We start from the raw sequence: 18,270 nt of genomic DNA, 5'->3' as shown, positions 1-18,270 counted from the left end.
TTTGTTTGGATGCAGGGAGAGGCTGAGAGAGGATGCAGTTGTACAACACGTGAAAGAAGAAATAGAGCTGTTGAAATAAAAGAGAAACATTTGTGTAAGTAAGCTGAAACCTGAGTGATTCATGGCTCCCTTGTGGTTGGAAATTAAGAAGCAGTGCTGCAGGATGAGTGACCAGAGCAGCTCACACTTGTCTCACCCTGGCTGTGGCGTTTCCTCTCCCTCTGCAGCCCAGGCAGGTGGCACGAGCTGTTCAGAGCACAGCCAGAGCTCTGCCTGCGAGCCCTGGTTTGGATTTCTGACCCTGGTGGCTCTGAAACAGGGCCTCCGCATTCTTTGGGAACACAGAGGAGGACAAGGAAGCAAATTTTGAGATGAATGCCCCCCAAAATGAAGATAGATTAAATGAGTCCTCCTTAGGAGCCAAATCTCTCGACAAGGACCAGGTAGAGGAACAAACCCCAGAGGAACCTGGCAGGCAGCGATGCTTCCAGGGGCCTGATGAAACTGCCCAGTGGACTCAGCCCATCAGGCTGACCCCAGCACACTGCTGTGTTTGTGTGCATGTTTTTGGGTTATAACAAGTTGGGGTTGCATTCTCTGCTTAGGGAATTTAATAAGAGTTCTCTCAGACATAAAGAATTTGTCGTCCTTTCAGTGTAACAACTGCACCAGTTTAAAAGAGGTGGGGAAAGACACCAGTTGAGTTTTAGCATTCACTGGACAAAGAGAGATATTGAACAGAAAGGCAGACTAACTTCACGATGAGCTTATCACTCTGCCTTCATTGCCTGTGGCAGTGGCTGACTGCTGTGGTGATACCAACCCACAGGATATTTTCTCTTACCTCATGGGCAGCATTTCTGGGACAAGAAAGCTGTGTACACAGCTATGGGATATAGCTGATTGCATCTGAAAATATACAATTAAAATGCTGGGGGTGTGAGTTGGTTGTGGAGCATCTGACCAGAGTTTCTGCCAGGCAGAGGGAGGCATTTATAGTAATTTTTTTTTGCAGCAGCAATGCCTTCTGCCATTGGAATGTCCTCAAAAAAAAAAGAGAGAGGGGGAAGTGCTAAGTCCATTGTCAGGGTATTACCCAGAAGCTTTCCTACTTTTGTCTCTGAATGGCAAAACTTGCTGCTTCTCATTTATTTCACAGCAGGACCCCTTCCTGTGATGTGTATGTAAATTGCCCTTGGAAACATTAGGAAAACTAATGTTTTGGGCTTGAGATCTTGTTTCTTCAGGGGTAATGGCTTTAACAATGGACTGTGACACTGGAAATGTTACTACAGCCTGTAGGTTTACATCGATTGTCTGCAGAAATTTATCCTAGCTCTTAAAGAACCAAAAAAAAAATGTTCCTAGGTCTGCAAATCACCACAGAAGCCCCAAGGCCTGTGTGAGCAGCACCTCACCTGGCTGAGGCTGCCATGGACCGCCTCCATTCATCCCCAGAACTCCCCTGCTCCTCTCCAGTCCCAGCAATAGGAAGCCAAGGCACAAGCCCAAGTGCTCAGCAGTTGCTTGCCAGAGAATCTTTTCCAAGTACCAAAACTTAAACAGCTGTCTTCTTCACAGTGGTGGTGGAAAGTAATAAAGTAACCCATTTATTAAATGGTAACTGCTTAGGGGACAGTGGATGGATGTATAAACTGCATTCAGTTCATATGTAAGGGCTTGTATTGTAGATAAACTGCTTGAGGGAAGGAACACACTCATTCTCTTTATGGTTTCACAGCCCGTGATTTTACCATAATGCTGTAACATAAAGCTCAGAAAACAGTCCCCACTACATTTTCAATAGCATTATCACTATGTACTGGTTAACTCAGGCTCCCTGTGGAAAAATGGCTTGTCCAGATCCTGTTGTGAGGCAGTGGGAGGAGCAGAACACAGAAATGCTGTCCATGAAAACACCGCTGCCCAGGTGGCACAGTCACTGCCCCACAGGCTGATATTTGTACTGAGCTGACTCTGACCTTTGTTTTTAGAAATATAGTAAGAGGAATTAAGAATCAAGAATTACATTTAAGGTAACAGGAACTGATGTGCTTAACAGCTATTACTTTTTCTTTCTGTCTTCAGTGCAAGGAGTTCACCTTCCACACTGGCTACGAGGTGCTCGTACAGCGGCTACTGGAGGGGAAGAAGATGTGCAAAGATGTGGAGGATTTGCTCAAGCAGAGGTATTGAAAACCAGAGTGAAAAAAAGTGTGAACAGCCTCCTTTTTTTGTCTCATTTGGCATCTGGAAGGGAATAGCAGGCTGTTTCTCAGTTTGGTATTGTTATGAGGTTTCATATAAAAACCTGAGTAATTTGAATCCCAGCCTTGTGCTGTGAAGGTCGATAAATAGAAATCTCAAAGACTTGAGAAGGGAAAAGAAGGTTGAAAGAGTCAGAAACCCAGAGCTCCACTAAGCTCCTCATTATGAGTCCAGAAGCACACAGTAGCACCTACATCCACAAGTAGCATTTTTAAGTTTCCCCTTTTGCAGGGCAAAAATGACTTGCACATTTTTGTTTCTCTTTGAACATGCTGTTGCCACAGGCACTGTTTCAGTTTCCTGCCAAAAATGAGACGTTTTTCAAATACAAAGCTACATAAAATGCTACCTAAAGCCTTACCCAGACACTCAAACCAGCCCCTGTTGTTCACCAGCCTTAGCAGGCTTTGAGTAACGATGTTGTAGTTTATGCTCCTGATTATGTGCTTCTTGGTGCTTCTCAACAGCAACTATGGACAGCTGACAATTTTATGGGTGAGAAAATATGTATCACACTGCTGCTCTGGCTCCTTTGCCATTCATTTTTGTAGCTGTGACTTAGAAAAACAGCCCTGAAATTTGGTTCTGTTTTTAGGTGCCTTCAGCAGCTTCAGCATGTAGCATGAAGCACACACTTACTCAGGCATGGCATGCAGGAAAGACCACACAAACAGGGCTTATATATCCAGGAGGCAATCTCAGAGCAGCTCATCTCAGCACTGTCACCTTATGAATATTGCTCTGCCTTCCTGCTTTTTCTTCCCATGCTGTCCCCATCTACTTTTTTGGGTTTAGAGTGTTTTTCTGAAGGCTGATTTTAAAGCCCTAGGACTTGCAAAGGGGTGTGACTTGTCAGACTCAAAGGTGGCCGTTTCACATCCTGTGAAGTCTCCCATCTAAACCTGAAGCTATTTAAGTTGCTTTTCTCAACCACCAGTGGAAGCCTGTGGTATTGGCACACATCACACAGTCCTGAAGTCACATCTGCCTGATGGCAGCTTAGCTGCCAGTGTTTAAAATAGCTCCTTTGTGCCTCATACCTTGCAGAGACCAGAACTGCACTGCAGGCCGTGGGCAGTGCAATTCTGCATCAGATGCTACACACGCCTGTGCTTCTTCCAAAATATCACAGAGGCTTCTGAAAGTTGCAGGATAAGGTTTTTCCTGGTTTATGGTGGAGGCACAAAGTTCTTTCCATAAAGAAGAAAAAATACATGTACAGTCATTTTGCAAATATTTCCATGGGATTTTTCACACCCCCAAGACATTGCAGAGATGGTATGTAGGTGTGTGTGCCTGTGTGTGTACGTGCCTGCTGGGGGGAGGAAAAGGAGAAGAGAATGGGCACCAAGTCAAAGATGTGATTTCCAGTTTATCACTGGCAGATGTTTGTTTCAGCTTGTCCTCACGTCACTCGTAGGAATGACCCAGCAGAAGATCAAAGGATGGGATGAATCTCTCTTCCTAGAGGCTGCCCATACCATATGGTTCACGTTGGAGTTTCAGCAAGGACTCCTGCAGTCCTGAAAGCAGCTGCCCTGGCCCTGGCCACACTAACACTCCACAAAACAAAACTTCCAACCACAAATCCCCTAACTAGCCCAGAGAAGGGCCTAAGAGGTTTGGGAGTGAGAAAGCAATTGTATTCCAGTTGTATTCCAGAACAAAGCCCAGGGTTAAAACACAAAGTATGTTCTATCTCTGAATGGCTGCAGGGAAACCTAGAAGCTGTGTGCAGGACTGCTGGAAAGTGGAAAAAGCAGCATAAAGACGTGAAGAGATGGTGTCAGCCTCCTGTCAAATTCATCTGATCCTGGCCTAATCCAGTCCCATCCATGCTGAGGTTTCAGGAGCTGGGACTGGCTTAAAAGCTGGCCATGCTTTTTTCCATGAGATACCTGTGTACTGAGCAAGCAAAGGGGGAGTAATTACTGGAGTAATTCTCATTGCTTCACAGGCACTGGCACTAAGCAAAGCCTCTGACACAGAAGAGTTTCTTGATACTGAAATCAGAAGAAAATTAATCTGCTCTTCTTCTGCAGCATTATGTGTCTGGAGCGTATTTCCATTTTGATGAAATTTCATTCATCTAACATGAAAAAGAAGTGGTGCCTCTGCATGGCCTGTCACCATGATTTGCACCCTATTCCTCTAACAGGAATGCCAAGCAGTGATGTAGGAACACCCCACTGAAACACAGCAGTTCTGGGTGCAGCAGCAGCACATGCAGTGTTCCACACGTAGCAGCCATGGACAGAGGCCAGGAACACTCTGCTCCTGCTGCAGGGCCAGCACTGCTGCCCCAGCAGCCTGACTGATCTCCTTGGGCTGGGGAGAGTCCTGGCATGAGCCTGCCTCGGGTGCCAGGAGATGTGGGTTTGCACCTGAGCACCTTGGCTGCAAGGCAAGGTGCTCCCAGAGCCCAGGGGCAGCAGGAGGGGCGGTGGGACCCTCTCAGGGACCCACCCCAACAGCTGCCGTGGGGCAAAACTGCAAGACCAGCCTTCAAACTGCTGGAAAAGGCATACAAAGCACCTCCCGGCAAGTGGGAAGATTGATGGGACTAAAACCCAGCAGGGTTGTACGGCCTTACACCCACATCAAAAGAGTACGTTTCTCTAAGGTGCCAAGTTTCAGCCCAAAACAGTTTGAAATGCTTTGAAACTGCTTTTGAGAACTGGACCCTAAACAAAATCATCCCTCCCTCCAGGTGGTAGCACCAGGCTATCTGTTCATTATTTATTATTGACCATCCCATAGTTTTTAGCAGCTGCTCAAGACTGACAACTTGGTTCCACCCTGGTCTTGCCCCCAGGAGAAAGGAAGTAGCACATTTAGTACAAATACTTTTTTTAAAAGAGAATAGAGGTTTCCTCCAGTGCTGGGGGAAGGGAAAGCAAAGGAAATATTTGTATTTCTTTATTAACCATAGAAACAGAGCCACTTTCCTGAGTCACCAGTTACAGTTCCCCATTAGGTGACATTGTCCCTTCCACAAAGCTGCCCCAGCCTCACCACACAACCACCAAGGCTCCTTTGCCCCCAGCCTCCATGGCAGCTCTTCCAGCAGTGTCTCATCTTTGTAATGGATGGAAATACTCCTGCTACCCTTGGCTCCCATTTATTCTCAACATTTCTTGGATGAATCCTTTGGAACCTACTCTTCACTGCCCTCACAGCCGCTGTTTTCATGGATTGAGTCAGCCATCATTTTTAAGTTCCTTTTGTTCTGTTCTGAACACCTTCATATTGTCTCTGTTCACCTCCTTCTTCCCAAGAATCCATGTTTTGGGGGCAGAGCTGAACACAGCATTCCACAGTAATCAAAGCCATGAAGATGGGCTTCATTTTTATCTCATTTCTTCCAGAAATAACTTACCCAAAGTATTTCAGAGGTTAACTAACAGCATTAGGATTGAGGAGACAGAGAAATCAAATAAGTTGCATTTCTGATGTTTTGCACCTCAGGTACAATTACAGGATTTGTGTAAATGTGATCCTGGTACCACTAAGAGAAATTGAGTAAGTTTTTCTTTTAACAGAGCACAAGCAGAAGAGAGATATGGGAAAGAGCTGGTTCAAATTGCCCGAAAAGCAGGAGGACAAACAGAAATCAAGTAAGGAATACTTTTATTATCACTGCAAACAAAATTATTGTGGAAGAAATACCAGACTTCTGTGTTTTGCCTGTGAATGAGGGCACAACCACTCATTTCAGTACACAACTCTTCACAATGTATAGGGAAAGTGGGGAAACACCACAGTCCTTCACAGTGGGATTCATTATTTGTGAATAGTCTCTATTTAGAAACTGCCAGTAGGTCCTTTCCTGAGATTTTTTTTTATTTTTTTATTTCAAGATTCTTAATGTTTAATATTTGCTTCCTAAAGCAGACCAAATGATGGGGAAAAAAGAGAACGGAAAAGGTTGTGAAATGTTGAGGATGGTGGCTTGACAATTCTGGAAAGCTGATGAACACTGAGAGGCTGTGACAGAAATACAAAGAGCCCAAAAATCAGCTTCTGCAGCAGGAAGAAAGGCTTAGCTTAGGAATACAAAATGTAAATTTCTTTGAAGGGACCTAATTTGAAATAATTCAATGGAACTACTGAAATACACTAAGATGACATATATTTTTCTCTGTCTCCTCCATTACTATATTAAATGATGTATAAATTGTGTTGGGAGGGGAAGATAGATATTGGTAAGGAATTTAACTTAATAAACACTGCTGATAAACTGCTGCTATTATTGATGGCAGCTGCAATAATGAGACATTTTGTCATTATTGTAACAAGTAATAATACAGTAATAAGATGGCAGAGGATGAAGATGTGGGGTCACAGAAGACGCTCCTGAAAGAGAAGACCTCAATCTAAACACAAACCAGCTCTATTGATCCCTGGGGCCTGCTCCCCTCCTCCATCCCATATCTCATTTCTTAATTGCAGTCTCCTTTTCACGTTGATTTATCACTGCCAGTGCAAGTGGTTTCCTGTCCATATTTTATGGGGAAGCTTGACACCAAAGCTCTGCCCTGCCATGGCAGGCAGGTGCCAGCGATCCCCCAGCACCGCTGTGGCTCGCTGGTGGCACAGCAAGGCTGGCACAGACACTGCTGTGCCTACCCAAGTGCTGGGTAATGCCAGGGGAATGTGCAAGGCTTGCCCTGCCAGTGCTCCAGCTCTGCCTGGTCCCTGAGCAGCACCCAGGGATGCCACACTCCCAGGAGATGGCTTCTGCCTCCCTGGTGGCTCAGTTCACTGACCTAATCGGTGAAAAGGAAAGAGAAGAAGAAATATTCTGAAATTAAAACTTCAGGTTAAGAATGGATGGGTTTTTCTCAACCCAAAGGCTGAGATCAGCATTCCAGGATCAAAGAAAGGCTTCACCTCAACTCCTTTACTGGCAACACAGGACAGGCAGAGCAAATGTGTTCAGCAACAAGCAGCTTTGGCTGCCCTTTGGTAACTCAGTGCACAATTCATGGGTCTGCTTATTCTCAAGAGATTATGAGAGCTTGATTTAGAAGCAGAGCCAAGTCTCAGTGTTGGGATATGGATTCAAGTTCTCCTCAAGGTGGGGGGAAATTTGGACTTGGGCCCAGCCCCACTTTGATCCAGCAATTTTATAGCTTGGCATGGAGGGAAGGCTGAATACACAAACAAAGCTGTGCTGTGGCTGATTTACTGTGTTTCCATAAGCCACACCTGGCCAGGGAGAGACCAGCTCTGTGCTGATGCTTTTATCAGAGCAAGTGTCTTACTGTGTCTGGTCTGAAGCAGAGAGGACACTTAGCTCTCTCTTATCCAGCATCCTCTGATTGTTTAAGGAATTACACAGAGTCAAGGGCATTTGTCCAGGGCAAACAAAAAATCAGAGAAAACTAAAGTCTGTCCAGGGCTGGAACAACACAAGAAAATGCAGTGTTTGGTTTTGATGCCTAAAAATTGCTGAATTTTCTGTGCCTGTGTGTTCTCCTCAGTGTGAAGTTTCTGTTTGTTTATATGACATTGATTGCTGGCAGCAGTTCTGCCCTCAAGGTCAGTCCTTCAGGGAGACTTGAGGGAGGGAATCTATGTACTCTCTATAATAAGAAAAGCTTGAAAGGACTGTGCTGCAACTGTGCCAGTGCATTTTTCCAAGTGTTTCCTCTTTATAGGACTCCCTATTTTCATCCAGCATACTAAGTACTAATAGAGCTACAAGTACTTGATAGGCTGAGCAGGGCTGTTCACATCTTCAAATGCAGTTTTGGGTAGCAGTATTTCTTAAAGTCTAATGTATTTGTACCTAAAACTTCCATCTGACAATCACCCAAAAAAAAAGTAGCTTCCAGGGTTTTTTTACAGACATTCCTGTGCCATGCTATGTATGGCAGAGGAGCAGGAATTACTAATTTTAAATCATTCAGTCATTTTCTTGCTAATGCAAAATTATTGTCCTCTAGTCTTAAATTTAGCCACCTTTAAAATATCTCAAGATACTAAGGCATTCTGTCACTTCTCCTGGGAAATTCACACCACAGTAGTTGCTAATATCAGGAGGGTACCTGATACCCTTTCAAAAAAATCTATAAAAGGAACATAAAAAATGCATCCACAACAAACACCCAAAACCTTCCAGCATGAGAAAATTCCCAGAAGACCTTAAGAGAAACAACTGCAAGGCTGAGGTTGATATTTCAGCACAGTCAGGACAGCACAAAACAAGGTGCAGGCTATGAGAAGATGAGTAAATGCCAAGCACCAGAGCAGCCTGGAGAAGGTGATGGCCCACTGCACCACGTGGTGGCCACTGCTGCAGAAAACACTTCTCTCCCAAGCCTGCCCTAGATTTTAAAAGCATTTATTTTGGAATCAAAGAAAAGAACAATTTCAACATTTTTTCAGGCTTGCTCCTTCTCCCCCCAAATTCTGCTTCAGCTGGAGCAACTTGCTGAACTCAGCTAAATGTATAAATAGATGCTACTGCCCTTTTTTGTTCACCAAAGACACAGATGAAGGAATATGCTGCTGACTCAAAAGATTGTAAGGAAGGCTAACTGGAATGTAACAGCAACTCTGGGACCACTCTCTCTTGATTCAAGAAGACTCTAGGTGACAGCAGCCACCAGGATGCCATCCTGTATCCCTGGATGTTCCCTAAGCATGGCTCCAGCTGCTCTGACAGAGAGCTTTGTCCCAGGCCTGGCAGGGACAGCTCCAGGCCAGGCACACAGAGCCCTTCAGGGCCAGCACCAGCTGTGACATCAGTGACCTGGGGGAAGAGACGTGGAGTGTCCTCTGAAGACCCCCCAGCACTGAGAACCACTCTGAGCTCAGGGCTAGCAGGGCCAAGGTCTGGTGCTGCTGCTGCAGCAGGGACTGGCCAGGGCCCCTCTGCTCCTGGGCACAGCAGGGCAGAATGGCCCTGGGAGCCCACGGGTCAGGATGTGTCTGACAGCACCAAAACCAGCAAGGCAGACACACTGCACTCGGGTTGTTTCTGGAGTTCCCAGGACAGAGGAGGAATTGATGAATCTGTGTCCTTAGAAGGTTAATTTATTATGATATGACATGACATGATATGACATGACATGATATGATATGATTGATATGATATGATAGAATGCTATACTAAAACTATACTAAAAGATAGAGAAAGGATACATCAGAAGGTTTAACAAGAATGAATCATGAAAACTCGTGACTCGCCAGAGTCCTGACACAGCTGGACTGTGATTGGTCATTAAGTAAAAACAATTCACATGAAACCAATCAAACAATCACCTACTGCATTCTAAAGCAGTAAAACAAGAGAAGCAAATCAGATAATTATTATTTACATTTTTCCCTGAGGCCTCTCAGCTTCCCAGGAAAAGAATCCTGGGCAAAGAGATTTTTCAGAAAATATGATGGTGACACTGCACCTTTTCTTATTTTTAGAAAAAGCCAGGAAGGGGTTTTTTTCTTTTTCTAAAAGAAGCTGGTGCTGGGTACCACTGACAGAGCAAACAAACACACCAGCTTCCAGCTCAAGAAGCAGTTCCCTCTAAGTGCTAACAGCCAAAGGGCACCATCACTCAGTAAGCTGCTGGTCCTTCCAAAAGCACTGCAGCTGGTACAAACTCCTTCCCTCTTCCCAACCCATGGCACAGCTCTCCCTCAGCAGTTGCTACAGGCCTTGGCAAGCCCATTTCAATGCACAGAAGGATGCACACACTTCAGTCTAAGACTGCATGAAGGATCACAGAAGCTCAGACTAACCCCTTCACCTTAATGTTCTGTCCCCAACACTAGATCCCAAGGGAAGCGTAGAACAACAGGGCAAGCACATAAAGATTTTTCTTCTAAACAATCTAGCCATAGCAATCAGTAAGTTCACAGGATGCCACACCAATAGCAGCTTTCTATGGAATAGCCTCCAGTGTTTTCTTGTTTTTATTGTTTGGAGCCCTGAAACATTTTAGCATCCACTGAGTCAATAGGTAAAGCAATGCATGCCTGTTATCCCACTTTTTAAACTAAAAAAATGAAATCTGCATCACCATTTCCTAGTCTCTACTCATAAAAGAAATTACAAAAAGCTGTTGACAAACCTACAGCCATGTTTTCTTGGCAAATGACAGCTTATACCCATATCCAGCAGGGGAGAAAGAACTACAGGTTTTGAAGTTTAAAGGGCAGTGTTTGTACCCTCAGTGGTGCACACATGGGAGAGGATGTACAGAAACTGGGATTTTCAGCCAAGTTACAGACTGAGATCACAGTTGCAACTGTTTGCTGGGAATGTACACAGCAGTGGTGCTTCTCACACTAGAGATTGTGCCTTTAAGAGGAAACACCCTTCTGGCTGCAAGGTGCCTGGGAATTTCCATGCAGTGGCTTTGGGCAGCTCCTCAGCACAGCAACATGAAAGCAGAACATGCTACAGAGCCCAGTTCTGAGCTGCACGCTCAGCTTCAGCCAAACCAGGGCCTCTGGGAACTCTGTTCTTCTGTGAAATAAATAACTGATGCAAACATGCATTAGCTGGTTAAACTCTCCCTAGGCTGACAACAGCTATTTTTGTCATTTGCTCTGCTTGTCTCTTCCCATGTATATGATTTCCTTCATTTTACATCCCTTTTTTTCCACTACCACCTCCTTAGGACCTCTGGAAAGGGTAATTCCTTCAAGCCCATATGTGCTCTGCTCTTCTCTGCAATGCCTGAAATAGAACATTTCAGTGAGTGTGAGGTGAGGGCATCTGTAATGAAATGCCAATTGCTGTTTCCTGTGGATAAAAATAGTGCATCTGTCACTTAATATACAAAATCCTCTGTGTTACTCCACACAAAGCAGGCATTTTTGAACTGAAGCTAAAAGTCAGCGTGGAAGGTCACATCCTTCCATGGTTGCTTATTCTCCACCCAAATGTTCTGAACCCACACAGAATTTATACACTAACACTTTGAACTTTCAGGACTCTGAAAATGGACCTAAGCCTTTGCTCAGTCCCTGTTAAGTTTGATCTAGATAAGCTCTCTGGTGACGAGGACAGGCATTTTTGAGCAGTGCCACTCTCTTTGTGAGAGATGTGAGGAAATTTAGTTTTATGTTAAAGGTACAAAATTTGTTTTGACTGTTTTAACCTTTGATTTGGATGGCACAGCTCATTCTGGAGCCACAAGGAATCTAATTTGATGTCAGGTTTACAGGGAGGAGAAGGAACATGGAGATGTCTTCCTGTTTGCTGCCCTGCCCCAGTAAAGTCTGGGGGGACGTGTGTGCTCCCAGTGCCCAGCCCTGAGTGAGGACACAGCCCCCCTTCCCCTGAGGTCAGGGCTGCTGCCCCTCCTGACACACCTGGAAATAGCCAAGCAGCAGAACGTGGATGTGAACCCCCAGAGCACGAGAGGAGCCCTGCACACAGGTTGCTGCTGCCATGAAAGCCCCAAAATCGCAGAGCTGTCCCTGAGCCCAGGCTGGTGCACAGTGCAGCCTCTGCAGCAGTGACAGAACAACTCGTGTGGCTCCACAGCACAGCCCAGCTGGGGCCTGGACACAAATCCTTCCAGCTGCACTGAGGGCTGGTGCCTTTCTGTTTGTGGCTCCTCTGAGGACAAGAAAACGTCCTGGCAAAATGAATTCTTCAGTGTTTTTACCACATGCCCACTAAAGAAGGTCAGGCAGTGCTGTGTGCCTGGCTGGGACTGGGCTGTGACTCAGGTACTCCCTGTTGAAAGAGCACAACTCCTCCCCTTCATTTCTCTTCTGCAACGCAGACACAGTCCCAGGTGGGAATTAGTTGAGAGCGGATGATTTTGGACACATCTCCCCACACTTTGCTATCCCCACACTGGGTTTCACAGAAGGAATTGTTGGTGAAGCCACACTGGGTGTCCCCTGTGTGCCAGGAGCAGAGGCAGGGGTTAAGGGTGGCCTCGGAGGGGACTGTCACTGCAGGGTTTCACAGCTCTGCTCTTGGCATCCACATTGCTGGGAGCTGAGGGCAGACAGAACTGCTGGGAGCTGTCTGCAGAGTTCATCTGGCACACACTTCTCTCAGTTTCAGAAAATGTATTTTTAAAAATTGCAAGAGCAACTGAACATTGTAGATCGTACCAGCGTCAAAATAGAAACCTACCAAAAAGGAAGGTGGGGTTATTTCACACTTCTATTCACCAAGCAAAGGTAGAAAAGAAAGAAAGTTAAAAACAATCTGTGGTTTTCCAGTTAGAAGAACCTGTTTTACCTTCCTGTGTGCAAGATATAAAGGGACTCTCTAAATTACTCAGTTAACCCAGTGTCTAAAGGCAAAGTACTGGGAACAAATGCCCAAACTATCAAGCTTGGTTGAAAAAATTGAGGTACAGACAAAACAGTGTGGTGCAACAGTGTACGTGGTGAGAACAGCTGCCCGCCAAGCACTGCCAGTAACGGGGCTCTGCTGATTACAGCTCTGGTGAAACAAAATTCTGCCTTTGCTGGCTGTGAAGCAGGTCAGAGCAATTCCTGATGATCCCCGTGGCACAGAGGACTGCTCAGCACAGCTCAGTGTTTCAGCAAAAGCAAGGTCCACAAACAAACAAAGAGAGAGAAAGCATAAAAAAGCACAAAAAGCCAAAAGAAGCGGTAAGAATCTTGTACCACTAGATGGCAACCCCCCACCGAGGATGCTGCGGTGGCTCTGCCTGCTCCTCCTCTTCCAGTCAGGCACTCCTGCTTCCAGCCAGAATGAATTTTGACAAATCCAATCTTTAAGTGTACAACAGGGAGTCGTTTAACAAACACACAGAGTAAATTTGTGTGCAGCCTTATTTTCAAGGAGACACGTGCAGGATTCTCCATGTGGGGGTGCCCAAAGGGAAGGCTGGAGCTCTGTGTGTAGCCAGAGTGGTTTGACAGTCTTCCAGAATGCATGTGAAAATCTCAGAAGTGAACAATTAAAAAAAAAAAAAAAAGTCAGATTTTCAGTGGTGCTTGAATTGTTTTTAACGCTAGGTTTTCTAATTTAGCTACAGGACAAACACAAGAAATCAATTACCACCAGAATGCTAAGCAAGCAGCATCTACTGAGGGTAAAACACTTTCAGAGTGTCCAAGAGAGTGAGATGTCCTCACTTTGGATGCCTCAGAGTAAAGCCCATATCATCCCACTGCAAAGCCAAACCCACCCAGAAGCAATCAGTAAGAGGTGCTGTACATCCACACCAGCACAGATAGAATTAAACCTCATTCATATATCAGCTATTGGAGTCACTTCTATTAAACCCTGTGAAGCACTGAAATATTTCACTGATATAATCAGAACATCCAGGAACAAATCTATAGCACTGCTGCTGCAGCCCAGGAGTCATAAAGGGAGTCCTGATGGATCCACAGGTCAAAATTTGATTGATTTATTCTCTCCCACATGTATAATTTGGCATTATGACATATTTGCTGGCCCTTTAAGCCCTGGAAGGATGTAAGGATCCAATTAACTGATTTTAGAGAATTATTATAAAAATAAGGAAGGAAATGGCTTAAGCCTATTTCAACCTACTTGCACCAGTCAGCAGCTACGGAATTGGCTGGACAAATCCTTCATACAAGGAAGAAAAGGCCAGAGATTTCTGAAAAGGCCATTAGACACCATGCAGGGGAGAAATTCATCCCTCTTTGGGTCACAGCCAGATGCATTATTAGAGCAGAGACCCCCTTGGCCTTACAGAGAGCCAGCAGAAGGAAGGAGAGCAGCTCCCTGGGTGGCGTGTGGCCATGAACTGCTCTGGGAGCTCAGGTGCCCGGAAACCAAAAAAGCAGCAAATTGCTTTTGTCCTTGATATATACTGAGAAAGTGCTATTTTTCATTATCCACTACAGCAATTTGGTCCATTTTTGCATAACTTGAATCACCAACAACAAAGGGAAAAAATCTCTGAGAAAGAGAAATCAACATAGAATGCAAACAGTATGTCCAGTTTGCAACTGCCTTGTTTTTTTTTTAATTCTAGTATTTACCTGTTTCAGGCATGAAGTTGTTAGTACATTACCCACCTCCTATTGGAAATCACTGACTGGAAAAGAAAATTTTATTCCTTGTATATATTTATTTTTTCAAAATAATCCATTAGAAAAAGTTACCTCTGCTGTTGATATTCATCTTGTCTTTTAATGCCAAGCTTTTAATTAGCTGAAACTAATACTGCTTGTTTCCTTTGTGGTGTGAAAATTTAGTTTCCATCAAAATTTCACACCAGACTAACTTTTTACAAAACAAACTTCAAATGTTATTAAACCCTGTGAAGCACTGAAATATTTCACTGATATAATCAGAACATCCAGGAGCAAATCTATAGCACTGCTGCTGCAGCCCAGGAGTCATAAAGGGAGTCCTGATGGATCCACAGGTCAAAATTTGATTGATTTATTCTCTCCCACATGTATAATTTGGCATTATGACATATTTGCTGGCCCTTTAAGCCCTGGAAGGATGTAAGGATCCAATTAACTGATTTTAGAGAATTATTATAAAAATAAGGAAGGAAATGGCTTAAGCCTATTTCAACCTACTTGCACCAGTCAGCAGCTACGGAATTGGCTGGACAAATCCTTCATACAAGGAAGAAAAGGCCAGAGATTTCTGAAAAGGCCATTAGAGACCATGCAGGGGAGAAATTCATCCCTCTTTGGGTCACAGCCAGATGCATTATTAGAGCAGAGACCCCCTTGGCCTTACAGAGAGCCAGCAGAAGGAAGGAGAGCAGCTCCCTGGGTGGCTTGTGGCCATGAACTGCTCTGGGAGCTCAGGTGCCCGGAAACCAAAAAAGCAGCAAATTGCTTTTGTCCTTGATATATACTGAGAAAATGCTATTTTTTATTATCCACTGCAGCAATTTGGTCCATTTTTGCGTAACTTGAATCACCAACAACAAAGGGAAAAAAATCTCTGAGAAAGAGAAATCAACATAGAATGCAAACAGTATGTCCAGTTTGCAACTGCCCTCAGTTTTTTTTTAATTCCAGTATTTACCTGTTTCAGGCATGAAGTTGTTAGTACATTACCCACCTCCTATTGGAAATCACTGACTGGAAAAGAAAATTTTATTCCTTGTATATATTTATTTTTTCAAAATAATCCATTAGAAAAAGTTACCTCTGCTGTTGATATTCATCTTGTCTTTTAATGCCAAGCTTTTAATTAGCTAAAACTAATACTGCTTGTTTCCTTTGTGGTGTGAAAATTTAGTTTCCATCAAAATTTCACACCAGACTAATTTCTACAAAACAAACTTCAAATGTATAAGTATTATTAGGAAATCATTTAAAAATACTCAATCTAGAATGTTCTCCCTGGCTTATCTCAGGAGATTCACTACAATCGAATTGAAATATGATAAAAAATCAAGCAGCTCTTCTTTTTTGTCTGAAAGTCTTCCTTATATTTCTACAAACTTAGATCTGGAATGGGTTTCCAGGCAGTTTTTGCTGAGGACAGGCCCAGCCTTTCCCTTCACTTGTGCATTTTTCTTATGCCTGGCAAGGCAGCCTCCCTGCTGGGAGAATGTTTGATCAGCAAACAGATGTCCAGCCACAATTAACACAGGGCAATTAGGATCCTTCCTGTGCCTCAAAGGGCTCCCAAAATGGCCCAGGAGATGCAGATTTCCATGCCCAGCTGTGGGTGCACGTGGCTGGGAAGTGATAGCATCCTCTCCTGGGCTCTCCAAGAAGAGAGATTTGGGGGAGATTTGGGGCTCTTCATTCACCAGCTCTTCCCTGGGCTCTGCCTGGCCCACACCAGGGCTCCACGGAGAGCCCAGAACAGATTCCTTCCAGGAACAACACACTCTGGGGCTTGAAGAGATCATTTCCAGATCTGAAAAGCTTCCAAGTAACACCCCAGCCCTGGCCTCTGTGTATGCAAACACAGCCGGCCTGCACGTTCAGAGCTAAAGGAATTTATTAAGTCGAAAATGCCTTTTACACACCTTGTGCTCTCTCATCACATCTGTGCTGATGTCTCTGGTGCCTTCTAGAAATGCACTGCCCCAGCCAAAGACAGGACACCAGTCTGCGGCTGCCTCTCGTGTCCTTGTCGCGGAGCCCCGTGCCTGCATCCAGCAGCTCCGCGCTAAGCAGCGCGCCGGCATTCCCGGCGTGGTTTGCTGCTCACGCCGTGCTTGTGGGATGGGCAGGAGCGGGGCTGTGTGCGGGGCAGGAGCGGGGCTGTGTGCGGGCAGGAGCGGGGGTGTGTGCGGGGCAGGAGCGGGGCTGTGTGCGGGGCTGTGTGCGGTGCACACGGGCAGGGATGGGAGGGAGGAGCAGGGCAGTGTGCGGGGCAGGAGCCGTGCACACGGGGATGAACGGGAGGCAGGAGCGGTGCCGCACGGGGGTGCTCGGCAGACACGGTGCCGGCGCTGCTGCGGAGCAGGACCGGGCACCGAGCTCGGGAACGGGGCCGCACACAGCTCCACCCTTCAGGTCACTTCACCCTTCAGGTTTCGCTCCACCCTTCAGGCTACTGCTCCAAAAACCCCAATTCCCCCCGGCCGCCGGCGTTTCATTGGTAGCTACCTGCAAGGTGCAGGACGAGAGAAAGGGCTGTAAACATTCACGGTCACAAATAGAGTGCGACTGAGGAAGAGGGTGCACAGAAGGAGTGGTGCAATTCCCTGCTTCATGGAGCATTTTATTGCGTTTCCTGATGGTAACAGATTGATGCTATTGTGCTTGTTAGCATGGTCAGCTTTTATTACTAGGCCATTAAGGGTTTTATCTCTATGTGGATCTTTGAGGCTCTGAGGGAAGGTTTTTTCCCTGGATTGCCAACCCACCCTTAGAAGCCGGTACTAATAAAGTGTCTTGTTTCTGCCCCACAGCACACTGAAGGAAGCATTTGAGATGCTCAAGCAACGTAAGTGTTTCCCTGTTCCCTTCTGACCTGGGAAACACAGGCACCCAATGTGTCCATCGTGTTCCCCACACCATTCCCAGCTTTTCTTTCACAGCCTGTAGTGCAAAGAGGGGAGAAAAAGGATGCCTAGGTGTGCCCAAGGCTCAATGAAACCCTTTCACTCACACAAAATGCAGCACCATGAGAGCCAATAGGACACTGTAGCTGGTCACTGGCACCTGCTATTCACACCAAAACTCCCTCTTGAAAAGCAGCTGCTGGACTGAGATATTTTTAGGGCCTGGGTAGGGGAGTTCAGTATTTCTGGAAATTGCAGGGTTCCATTTCAGAGGCACTGAAGCTGACAAATGCAGAGCAGTTCCCAGCCATTTCAAACAGCACCAGCCAGGTGCTCTGAAATTCAATCCATCTTGACTGATCCTTGGAAATTCTCTGCATGCAACCTTATCTAATGACTGGCTACTGCTGGCAGCAGCTCCCAAGAGCAGGGACAGCCCAGCAGCTGTCACAAAGCACACACAGGGATGATGGAGGCCAGGGCTCCTTCCCTCCCTCTGCACAACTACTGACCCTCAGTCTCGAAGGAAGGGGGCAGCTGGGGTAAATGGGGCCATGAAGAAACACACTCACTCTGTTCTTGAGCCCTCAGCAATGTCTGCATGCAAAAACACAAGGGGAGAGCTTTTTTAAGGCTGCCCTGCCTGTGACAACTCATAAGGCAGTCACATCACAGAAACATCTCCTAAAAATGTGACTTTAAAGACCTTCCCACTGACTGAATATGAATTCTGATTTGCTTTAGAAATTGAAAGTGTTGGAAACTCTCATATCCAGCTGGCAGTTATGCTGAAGGAAGAACTGAAAGGAATAGAGGAGTTCCGAGAAAGGCAGAAGGAGCAAAGAAAAAAGGTGAGAAACTGGGGAAACGTTGAAAGAGATTGGGTCAATGGGCTGTGCTGATGACCTGTCTCCAGCCGTAGGATGGGAGTTGTGCAAAAGTTGTGCAAAGGACCAGCGTGCCCTGCTCCCTCTATAGATGAGACTGTAGAACAAAAACCTTTTTCTGATCCCAGCTGGAAATAAAATAGTGCTCTGAACTAGGTAGCCAGAAGCTTTAGTCCCTTTTACTCTCTCTG

General features: G+C 45.5%; 1 protein-coding gene across 2 annotated transcripts in view; it reads left to right on the top strand.

Annotated features, from left to right (window-relative positions):
• Positions 1-18,270, top strand: part of PSTPIP1 (proline-serine-threonine phosphatase interacting protein 1) — a 50,526-nt gene that overhangs the window by 14,724 nt on the left and 17,532 nt on the right. For both annotated transcript variants that reach the window (XM_041427741.1, XM_041427740.1), the window contains 4 exons: positions 2,089-2,189; positions 5,811-5,885; positions 17,100-17,134; positions 17,937-18,043. In XM_041427741.1, coding sequence (XP_041283675.1) covers positions 2,089-2,189; positions 5,811-5,885; positions 17,100-17,134; positions 17,937-18,043 — 318 coding nt within the window. The remainder of the gene's footprint in view (positions 1-2,088; positions 2,190-5,810; positions 5,886-17,099; positions 17,135-17,936; positions 18,044-18,270) is intronic.

Source organism: Onychostruthus taczanowskii, unplaced genomic scaffold (assembly GCF_017590055.1).
Source record: "Onychostruthus taczanowskii isolate IOZ18803 unplaced genomic scaffold, ASM1759005v1 scaffold118, whole genome shotgun sequence".
Classification (NCBI taxonomy): domain Eukaryota; kingdom Metazoa; phylum Chordata; class Aves; order Passeriformes; family Passeridae; genus Onychostruthus; species Onychostruthus taczanowskii.
This window is presented reverse-complemented; position numbering and strand designations above follow the sequence as displayed.